This window comes from Sipha flava, unplaced genomic scaffold (assembly GCF_003268045.1).
Source record: "Sipha flava isolate LNK unplaced genomic scaffold, YSA_version1 210_pilon_pilon, whole genome shotgun sequence".
Taxonomy (NCBI): Eukaryota; Metazoa; Arthropoda; class Insecta; order Hemiptera; family Aphididae; genus Sipha; species Sipha flava.
In genome coordinates, this window is record NW_020272822.1 from 112,868 (window position 1) to 125,185 (window position 12,318).

At 24.2% G+C, this 12,318-nt stretch overlaps 1 protein-coding gene across 1 annotated transcript in view; it reads left to right on the forward strand.

The window, feature by feature from the left end:
- Positions 1-1,006: 1,006 nt before the first annotated feature.
- The window catches only part of LOC112682779 (heparan sulfate 2-O-sulfotransferase pipe), a 35,490-nt gene continuing 24,178 nt past the window's right edge, over positions 1,007-12,318 (forward strand). Inside the window, exons 1-2 of the mRNA XM_025553505.1 lie at positions 1,007-1,314; positions 4,380-4,501. Coding sequence (XP_025409290.1) covers positions 1,214-1,314; positions 4,380-4,501 — 223 coding nt within the window. The 5' untranslated portion in view covers positions 1,007-1,213. The remainder of the gene's footprint in view (positions 1,315-4,379; positions 4,502-12,318) is intronic.

Below are 12,318 nucleotides of genomic sequence, written 5' to 3' on the forward strand. Positions count from 1 at the left end.
ATCGCACATTCATAAATGAACTATGAAAGCTGGAATGGGATTCCTTATCAGAATCCTATGCATTTGATTATACGTCATTATTTAAAAACATCCCTAATCAATCATGGTTTCAATCTCTAAAGATGAATCGTGCAGCCATAGCTAAATTCACTAGATTACGCACGGGCCATAGCCTACCACACCACTCGTTTAAATTGGGACTCAACAGTAGTGCGTGTTGTCCCCTACCCAACTGTGGTGGAGAATACTGTGATTTCTATCACCTACTCATAAATTGTCAATCTCTCTCTATCCAAAGATCTCAGCTAAAGATTCTCTTTTTCACCTCTGGTATTCATTTTTCCCTTATTGATGCTCTTTCAACCGACAATGCTAATATAATCAAACATACGCTAAATTTTATTCTGCAATCAGGCCTCCGAATTTAAGGGTGTGAGTTTTACCAGCCTTAAATTATTTCAGATTCATGTACATAATTGTCGAGATATCATAATATAACTTTAAAATCTCATTAAAAAAAGAAAAAAAAAGAAAGATCAGAACGTATTTTAATTAAACCATCAACCATAACATAATAATACTAACGACATTATTTTACTGAATATATTTGTAATGGTTTATTTATTTATTTATTTTTCTGTAAGTGGTATGTTTTTCTTTACGAATCGTTCTACAAATTGTATTAGCCTTAAAATGTAATATCTCCTTAGCGATGGTGATGAAAGAAATTGAACAATATAACACCTTACTTAAACGTTGTATATAATACATCTGTATATGTATCAATCGTGCCGTTCACAAGTATGTTTATTATGAAAATACAATTGCATAATAAATAAAATCCATATGGACGACACAAAATTCGCTCTAGATCATACGCATATAATACATATAGTCATATATATATATATACTATAGTAGTCACACTATAGTCCGTTGTGTTGTGGTGTAGTGTACACCGCGTGTATAGTGTGGCCAATAAATCCAACAAGTATCACGCTATGCTGGTTATGAACAGTCGGATTGTAGACGCCTTCACTAGTGGTATGGCGTTCACGCGGTAACGATCTTCGTTTGTTCCATCATTCGTGAGAATACGATTTCTTTAAAACGTTAACGTCACTGTTCGTCACTATCTAAACAATTCATTTTATTACGTTTAGTGTTTTAAATTATTACAATTTTTAAATGTGATTACTGCTCAGACGTCAACATGACCTGTTCGGACAAGGGATATACTAGGATTAATATCCTTTCTGCGTGCAGCAGATCGGTAGAAACTGCTAAACACAAACGCATTTTTATTTCCAAAAGGTACTTATGAGAACTATAATATACGCACTTATATGTTAATTCACATTTAAATTACATTTTTCAAAAATAACCGTCAATATACCAAAATAATATTGTGTTGTAAATAGCAACATCAATTTAAATAATTATACTTACAATTTTGAAGTACTAAAAAAAAAAAAAAAACTGCTAAATATTATAACTTTCATATTATGCTAAATAAGTTGACTATTTTTTTTTCGAATTATTTTGTAAAAAAAAAAAGGTTTAATAAATAAAATAAAATAAAAAAATGTATTAAAAAAAAATAATTTTTAGTGTCATAATCACGTAATATAATTTAAATGAATTAAAATTTTATCATATTTTTTTTTATTTATACTTTTAGATAGTTTCTTAAAATTATAAAATATTAATTTTTTATAAGTGTATAAATATTAAGTATTTTGCAATACTTAACGTTACGCATCCAAAACCAAAAGAATCATTTCAGAATATAAAAAAAAATCGATAACCAACCATGACCAAGAATAATACAAGAATAAAACTCTTATCCAAAGCGAATAACAATTGACTATAGAGAGGTTAATATATTATGTAGTTTTATCAATGAAAAATAGTTGTCATCTTATTATGATGGTGCACGTTTCTTAAAAATAATAAATTACTCACCTTTATATAATTTAGTATACGTTTTGGGAGTAACTCCGTTTGTACACATTTATCGAAAAATGTAACGACCCATCACCTTTATGGCTTTTTAACTGTATGCATTACGTACATGGATTTCGCTGGTTGGTTCATTATTCGATAACAATATATATATAATGAAATGTATTTACATATGTAAAATTTTTATAACTATAAAATAATTTAAAAATTAATTTTTATCGTAAAACAAATAGCATTTCAATATGCGGTACGATGGTACAGTAAAGTATGTAGCACTTTAAAATAAAATTGAAAAAATTAAAAGAGAGAATATCGTACATTTTTATAATGATTTAAAATATTATGTATTTTTCAAAAAGATTTTACCTATTATCCTTTAAGCGGAAGAATATATTAAAAATTATTTATATGAACACATTGAAATCGTAAAAGATTTAATAGCACATATTTTACCTGAGATAATATAATTACAAATTATGGAAAAAATTGATCCAAGCACATAAAAAAAAAGAAAAAATAGAAAAGTAAATTTAGGAATGCTATTTTATTTTATTATATTAAAAGGGCTTAACGATTAAGCCTTAAGCCTTATAATACAAAAATTTTAGTAAAATATAGAAAAGTAAAATACAAATGATAAAATATTACAACATTAAATGATACAATAAGTTTAAGTTATATAAATGGTAAGATAAAAGAGCCAATAATCAAAATATAAAGAAACAGAAAATTAAAAACTAAAAGTTAAAAATGGGATCCTCATCGACATTGTTCATAAGACGACTAGATGATTAATTAGATAAGTAATTTGTTGTACAAAAAGGGATGTAGAATGAAATATTGTTTGTAGACTATCTCAGGGGAACTTTGAAATTAATTAAAGATAACAATGATGGATAATAAACTTTACCATCAAGCAAATTTTTTAGGAATTCAGTACCAGGCGATCAACAAGGGTATTTAAGTTAAGATATTTAACGATAGGGAAATACTCATAAGGTCATTAAAAATTAATAGTAAAAAATTTAAAATATACTATAAAAACTATGACGAAAACATTTCAATATTAATATAATGAGTGTGTAACAATATTTTAATATTCAGGTTCAACTATAAACTCATTGAATTTGATATGACAAAAGTACTGGTTAAATAAGTAATTAAAAACGAAGTGGAATCAACAAGCCCAATTTATAATATTTAAAATTGCTATACCGGGAATTAATATTTGATGAAATCGAAGGTAAACCGACAGAAGACTTAGACATTTTTAGAGTAATGAAAGCCCACTAATTTTTATATATATTGAAAATTACAATTAACCTAGGCTAATGAACGTTTGCCATCAAAGTTTATGTGATTTTAATAGCTGTTCCGAGCATTTCCGATTCAAAATTATAAACTATTATTTGTTTATTATTGTTATTAATACTTATTATTTTTTGTTGTTATTTGATTAAACATTTCTTATATAAGAGGTGTGATATTACAATTATAATAATATTTATGTTATTTTAATTAGCCTCTTATAGTCTTTATAATATTGATAAAAAGGTAAATAATAAGTAGATATATAATCATAACTTTTACATTTAAGTTTTATTAAAATTTACATTAAAACACGTTTACAAATTAACTAATGATTTGAATTATTTGGATTAATACAAAGTATTTTACACAGTTATTAAAATTATAATATTCAGTATTTGGTTATAATATTACATTAAGTTACAACATAAAGTTATTAATAAATTTATCGGAATCTCAAAAATATTATCGTAGTAGAAAATTTAAAATGTTAATTATTAACATATTATATATGATAAGATTTATATTCAAACAAAACTCAATAATAATAAAGAATATTTTGTATATTGAATACAATAAATTAAAAACTATCATATCATTTAATTTATTCATTTAATACGTATAACGTGCAAGCAATTTATATATATATATATATATATATTCATAAACAAAAACAACTTTGTGCAGGTAGGTAATTGTTTTATAGGAGACTCTAAATTCTCGACCTTGACCGCCTAAATGTGCTACTTGTGACAACGTTGAATACGATGTATTTTGAAGTTTATTTAGAATATCAACGTGGTATGTCTTTAAAGCTAAAAAATTGTATTTATCCAAATGTTATTACCTTGTTGAACTACGAATAGTAATGGAAATATTGTCTTTTTATTTAATTAATTAGGTCCTTGGTGTCTTGTTGAAATGTTACAATAAAAAGTACTTGTCATTTATAATATGTAATTCTTATTATTGGTATATTTTAATATGCTCTGTCATGTACATACCGGATTTTAGGATTATTTAATTTCTACCTTAACTATGTTTTGACCATAGGTTTTTAATTTATCAACTAAACAAATTAATGGAATTTTTATTCTTGTTTTCAGAACCAGTGAACTTGTTGCACTTATGGCTATTTCTTCAACTTTATTTTTATTCTTACACACCAGAGATCTGCATACTAGGCTTAGGTCATTACAATCGATTTCAAATTCTGCTTCAACTTCAGGTACGTCTTAAATAAACGATACGTTGCCCAAATAAAATAATAGTTAATTATTTATTTTTATCAATAAATATTATTAAATTAATAAACGTAAAAACTTATACGTTATCCTTGTTGTGTTAATGTTTTAATTTTTATTTAAGGGAAATGTAAATGTTGCATCATTTTATGATGAAAAAATAGTTAAATGAAAATATAAATATTTTCAATATAATTTGATATGCTTATGACAAAAAATTCGCATATTTATAAGTAACAATATATTCATTATACACAAATAAAAAACAATGCATTTTGTCTGGTAAATGAAATAACCCATACTATGATGACCGCTATCGATCAAAATAAAATAAGGATGATAAAGCTTAATTTTCAATAATGCTAAGGATAGCTTAAGGATTTTTTTTTACAAGCAGTTATTTTAATACACATTGTAATAAGTATAGAGATCAGAATATGATTTATAAACTGCATAAACTACAATCCAGTGATTTTTGAAAATAATATGTTATTCTTTATTCTAATTTTTATTTTTGTAAACCTACCAAGACTTTAAAACGAGTTTCTAAAATATTTAAGATTCTACTATCGATTAACTTTTATTTTGAAGATTATCATGATTTTACTTTGTATTAGAAAAAAAAAATCTTTAACATTTTTCATATGTAAAAATTAAGTTTTTATTGATCATCAATTAAAAACCGAAGATAAGAGATAAGTGTTATATCATAATATTAACACATTTTTAATTTTGTATCATCCCATGTCAAAATCTCAAATAATGATAGTTTCTAAAATGTTTACATATTTACATATTGATTTTTTTTAAATAAGATTTTAAATAGATTTCTTTACATCTATTTTTCTGATCACATATTCCTAATCAATATTAATGGAATTTCATGTATTATTTTAAAAATACCCACTACATTTATTAATATGTAATATGCATTTGATTGGTTTATTTATTATATTTACTATCTAGAATACGTACTATATGAGTATGTACTATATGTATGTATGCAACAATTATACGATTTAAATTTATGTATTTTTGTCTTAATACGCCTAACAGTTTACAAATGGTTCTATAAAAAGAAACGTTCAGTTATGTTACATTTATTTAATGAATTCCGTTTATTTCGTTTCATTTTTCTTGATTATTTTATTCAAAAAATATAATAGGAAAAGAAAATCGTTAAATAAATTCTAGATGTTTCCGAATATTGAATTCTTACGCATTTAAATTGAAATATATTACTATGCACAACAAGCTTTTGTTCCCGTTTTTACTGTTGTGGTGGTAATTGTGAATCATGGTTTGTGTACTACGTACACATAAAGACATTAAGCAATACGTTCACGTACGATGGTCTAGCCTAACAAAGGATGACCGTTTTTGTTCCGTCGTCACTGGACGACTGACCATCATTAGTCGCGAGCGTTGTTTTTAAGAGAAGTAATGCAACAAATAAATGTGCATGTACATCTTTATGGAACGGACATTATATGCCTCGTGCCCTACATTAAAATGACACGACATTTCATTATTTAAAAAACCATATTTTTGCTCTTGCCACCTATTCAAAAACGAGATTAGAAAAATCAACTAAATGTACTTTCTCTTTATAGAGCAATTTACTACGGGTGTGTAAATTCAATTGTGCAATTATAATAATATTATAATTAATAACTGATGTTTTTAATTGTATGGGTAAATTATTTATTATTATTTTTATTTGAACATGATGTATTATAATCAATATAAGTTGTCAGAAAAAAAAAACAAATACTTAGGTAAAAGAATAATAATTCTGTTCGAAATTAATAAATATGTATTATACTAGATCTCTAGATGTATTTTTTTATTTATTTTTTTTTCTGCGAAAAAGAAAGAAATACTGATTCAACCCATATATAGTTAAATTGTTTTAGAAAATTATGTATAGTTATTAATAATTCTATAGTATTACTATTATATGTTTAAATTATGTACTAGATTGAATTATTAGATTTTTAGTATCCCTCTAATTAAATTGAAACTTGTTTGAAAATATATTTTTGTGTACCCGATCTTGAATTTTCTTAATAAATTTTTAAGTATAATTGTTAGGTACTTTTCGGTTAAAACTTGTTTAATGATCATCAACAATATATTACAGATTGATTTATAGTGTCACACCTTGTCTCTATTAGATATTAGTTATAGTTACTACTTACTAGTGTTACAACATAAATGCAAAATATTGTTTCGTATATGTATACTTGCAAACTTGTTATGTTAACTAGAAAATAAGAAATAATAATATATTTAACAGTATTATTTTATTTTAAGAGATAATATCTGTCTTTTAGCTTTATATTTTTTATAAATTGATAGTAATTTTAGCGAACGGCAAAATATTCAAAAAAGAGTTTTCAATGTGACGTATTTGAAATGTTTGAATTTCGTGAAAGCAACTTATATTTTAAGTTATTCATTATAATTATAATATACGAATAAAGATGAGTTATACTTTCGTCGTTTGTAAGACATTCTCATGAACCTTATAAAAAATCGCACATATTTCCGAAAACCGATGAGAGAAAGTAGACGCGAACACTGCCATTGACCTTTACCTTTGACACGATAATGCCTCGGGTAAAATGCAATATGCGTATTATTAAACTATTATATATCATTATATTATTGACTTAAATAGGATATTTACACGACTTGATTGATTATATAGCATGTCCTTACATCTGTTCTCTAATGGATGGTGATCAGGAAGAACGTGTTGTTCACTAATATTCCTAGACGAATATCATTATTGTATCGATTACGAGCACTTAAAACTTCATTAAAATTTATATTTCCTAATATTTGTAATTTGGAGTTCTATTAGAAGAATATTCGAGAATTCGATCTCAGAACTATATTAACATTAAAAAAAAAAGAAAAAAGTAAACTAAAACAATCCCTTCTTTTTAATAAATTAAATTAACTATATTTAGGAATAAAATTATATTTTAGTATTTAACAGTAAAATATTAGAAAAAAAGAAATATAATCATAAGCTTACATATTAAAGTATTTAAATCGTCTACTCATCCTGTGTATTGCTTTAACAACTTATTTAAAGAATATTTACATTTGCAACTTACAAGATTAAATCAAATGAAAGCATTCACTCTTTCTAATCTCAATGTAATGACCGTTTCGAAATAATAGCCAGTATTATACATTTATACATGTATACAAATAAATGTTATAACATGTGCATCATTTCCTCTCACTCCGTCTGGACTGAACCATTGAGTTGCTTACATGGCCAAGTGCTCTACTCGAATTTGACGTTAAGATTATAGCTACAACCTATTATGCTGTCATGCTGTCACGTTTGAACAATGCTTTAGGTAGCAAGTATAATATATACCTACTACAAGAACATTATTAAAAAAAGTTATTTATTTGCAGTCGAGTGAAAGAAAATAATTGCCTACATATATTTATAAGTAAATTTGTTATAAATTAGAACTGAAAATGCACCAAACTATTGTTTTAATAACAATTATTGTAAAATAAATAATATCAATATTATTTCTTCGTACCCTGAGACATATCACAAAACAAAAACTGTTAAATGCTTTCTAAACATCGTTCATAAACAACCTTATTCTAAGTCATAACGTCAATGCAATCAGCTTGATTTGATTTTTGATATGTATAAATAAAAATAACAACGAGTATTTTGTTAAAAATCTATACGTGATAGTTATGTGTACTGTTAAAATTTATTCATAATCTGAAAATAAAAATATAGAGTTCATATAGTTATTAAATTTCTTTTTTAAAATTTCGAAAAAGTTATTTGACCATTTTGTTTCAATTCAATCATTTTTAATAATCAAGAGTATTTATTAATTAAAAAACACATCCAACCGTATGGTTCATTTGGGACACCAAAAACGACTTTCATTTTACTTTTAGATACATTTTAAAATTCTATTTTGCTGTGTATGTAAAAAAAGTTTATAGGTACATTGTAATCGCATACTGTATTTATATGTATAGTATATTTAAATTAGGAAATTAATAATTTAATAAGCTTTAGAAAAAATGACGTGTATAATTCATTCGTTAATAATTCATCATTATGGTCATCATATTTTTTATTTATTATTTATAATAATTTTATTTATTTGTGTATATAAATAATTTGATTTTTGGTTAAAATGATTTTTTTTTCATCATTTATAATTTATTTATGTTTGAAAATTATATATCAATTGGAAAAATTAATAAACAATATTTATGATACGTATCTGCTTGTTTTCTTAAAGCACTATTCAGTATTATTGAATTTATATGTATTATTATCACAATACAGACTTTTAACGATTTCACCGACTTTCCAGTAGAAGTTTTCGTTATAGGTATAATAGTGCACTGGTTTATCGAAGACAAAATACAAAATAAGTACAAGATTTAATTTTATTATTTATAATTAAAAAATTCAAATAATAATAGAATAATATTAAGCCCGATGATTTACGATTTAAATCCAATATAATAAAACTATTAGCTATGTATTAGTATATATATATATATATATATATATATTTTTAATGAGTTTTAAAATTATTCGGATAATCTTTTCTGCTTATTATTGAAAAATAATAGGTCTCCGATTGGGAATGTAGTAATCATATTGACCCTGTTATTCTATCCACTGAAAATTAGAAAAATGAACGAGTCATTGCAAATGTTCACGATTGAATTACCTATCATTCTTATTTTTGTTTATTTATTTATTTTTTATTGTTGTACCTAGTGTGAAATCTGGACATGTATTGTATAAAATTGATAGGTTTTCTTTCATGTAACATATTCATAGATATTGTATGTTATCTAATAATTGAACATTATATGTAATAGTAATCATATAAAATGTATAGGACATTTTTACGTTGAGTTTCGTAATTCTGTATTAATAAATACGAGTTAAATCAATATTACGTTTTAGCTTGTTGCGAATTCATGACATATTTAGTTCATTTTCCATGACATCATTTTTACTCGTAAATTAAAATTGTTCTTAACGCGTATCCTAACCACACGCGTAGAAATATACTTCGAAATGTTTGCGTTAAAACATCAATATGCTTTAATTTAATACCTTTTTATGTACCTAATAATATCTTTAATCTTTTTCAATAATTAATATGTACAGATGTAATATTATGTATACTGTAAAATGTGATAAACTTAGTTGCAGGTATACCTCTTAACTGATTTGAATTTATTTTTTATATTGACTCGAGATAAATGTATCGATACTTGGAAAAATCTAGATATTAGTACAATAAATATATGTATTGAAAATACAGTATTTCCAATACAAACTTTTTTTTAAATACTAAACATCTTCCAGTAGTTTTACCATACCTAAGTTATTTAATCAGATATTTTAAAATGTACTAGATATAAATATCATAGATCATATATAATATCTATAATAATTTTTATAATAACGAAATTAGTTACATTTTCACTAAAAAATTATAGTGTGACGTATTGTCTTTTGTAGCTCATTCACTATTTAATATAATGTAATATTGAAATGAATGTAATATTTATGGTTATATTGAACAACAATGAATATAGTAATTAATATTAATTAATATTAATTTTGCATTTAACTGCAATTGTTGTTTCGATTATATTTACAGTTTTACTGTATAATTGAATGCATTTATTTTATACTGTAATATTAGTACAATCGCTGTCATTTTGATGTTTGAAATTTTAAGAAAAATAATAAAAATGTATTGGGTACTTAGTGTTTTGTGTTAATCACATAAAAAATCATGTATTTTATAAATTTAAAAGGTTTTTACTTTTGTAATTTTTTCGTAAATAAGTAACAAATAAGTCTTTACAAAAAACAAATACTGAAGTCATTTTTCATAAAATATATTGTAATAATGGTTACATATGTTACAACATTAAATTTTTTCATAGTGATTTAAATGAATTATTATATTTTTGACTTAATTTAACTTAACTTAAGACTTCATTTAATTATTGTATTTTTAGTTAAACCAGTATTAAATTTATTTGTTTAAAAAATTTAATTGCATGAGTTATAAGTACCTATATAAGTACGATTAAAATTTTTTCCTTTACATATTTCATAATTTCATTTTCATTTAGGCAAAAATGAAACTTCTTGTTGGAATATTAACTGTCTAACTATTGGATATTTTAAGATTGTTCATGACAGAAAAATAAATAATAAGTAGTCCAATTATGTATGACCTTGATGAAAATGATACCACGAGTGTGATTTTCGAATTGCACAGAAATCTTTTTTATCAAGTATCACATGAAAAATTTAACTAACCGTAAAATATGTAATTTCTGTGATAAAATAGTATAGATATAGATAGTTTTAATTATGGGAAAAAAACTTGATGAGTTGAACATAATAAAAATTTGAAAATAGTTGACCTTTAATAGAAAACAATGGGTATATTATAAACTTCAATTGAAATTATAATAATTTCATTTTACCTAATTATTTAAAAAAAAAAATGAAAATATTTTCGTATACATTTTAATTATTTTCATTGAATTTCAATAGTAAAAATATATGATTAAAATTTATTTTAAAATAATGGAAAGTATAAGTTAATAGTATTTTCAGTATCTAACTCACCATAATATTATTGACTATATGACTTATTTGACTATATATCACTATATGACTTGAATATTACGTAATTAACTTATATATTTAATTTTATTTAGAATCATTATTGGTTAGCTAACCTAATCAATTTCCGTTTAAATAAAAAAAAAATATAAAATAATTTATGATTGATTAAAATGATAATTTCTATCAAATATACCTGCTCTATGTGCATTAAATATTTTATCAAGTATTTTATAAAAATAGACGTATAGTATATGCACTTGTAGGATTAAAAAATGCTGCCTAGCATTTAATATTTCTTTTATTATTATATTTCTTTTTATTTTAAGATATCATAATACTATATTTAGAGAGCAGGAAAAATTACCGTCCACTTACTTTTTAAAATTGTAGTTCTATGTTTATAAATTATAAATCTTAGGGGTCACAGGTTCACAGTTAGCGGAACTATAGTCACATTCTAAAATAACGTGTCTTTATTTCTACCACTAAATAATGGTATTAACTCGAAATAAGAATTATTTTACAGTCCATTCACAAATATTTCACGGTATAACATAGAACGATTACAATTCGGTAAATACCGTAAAATGTTTATCCCATAATAACATTAAACATCTGGCTTCGAAGAAATTATACTTAAAGCTGTTGGCGATCATCAAACTTATCTGTGTTTTTAAATTTTTGTTAATCCTATTAATAAAATTTATTTTTGCATAAAATCTCAGGTTCCGTAAAATCAAACATGCCAATGTGATTGGTGTTTTTTTAGTATAATTTGTAACACGGCATATTCAGGTATAATATATGTATTATTTGTTTGGAACTTGATTCTATAGATTTAAACTATTTGCCTACTATTAAATATATTTGAATGTATGATACCGATGAATTGTGAATAACACTGTTATTTAAGATGTTTTTCTATGTTTTATTGAGTTATTAATAATACACCATTTACTCATTTTTCCAACAATTATAATAGAAATGTTAAACTAACATGTTTATAGACACTATAAGATTAAACAAACATTTGAATATTTTATTAGGGACGATTGTCAATTACATCATGCTCGGATGCGTCGACAGTTTAATTACAGGTATCACGGTAATTGTCAA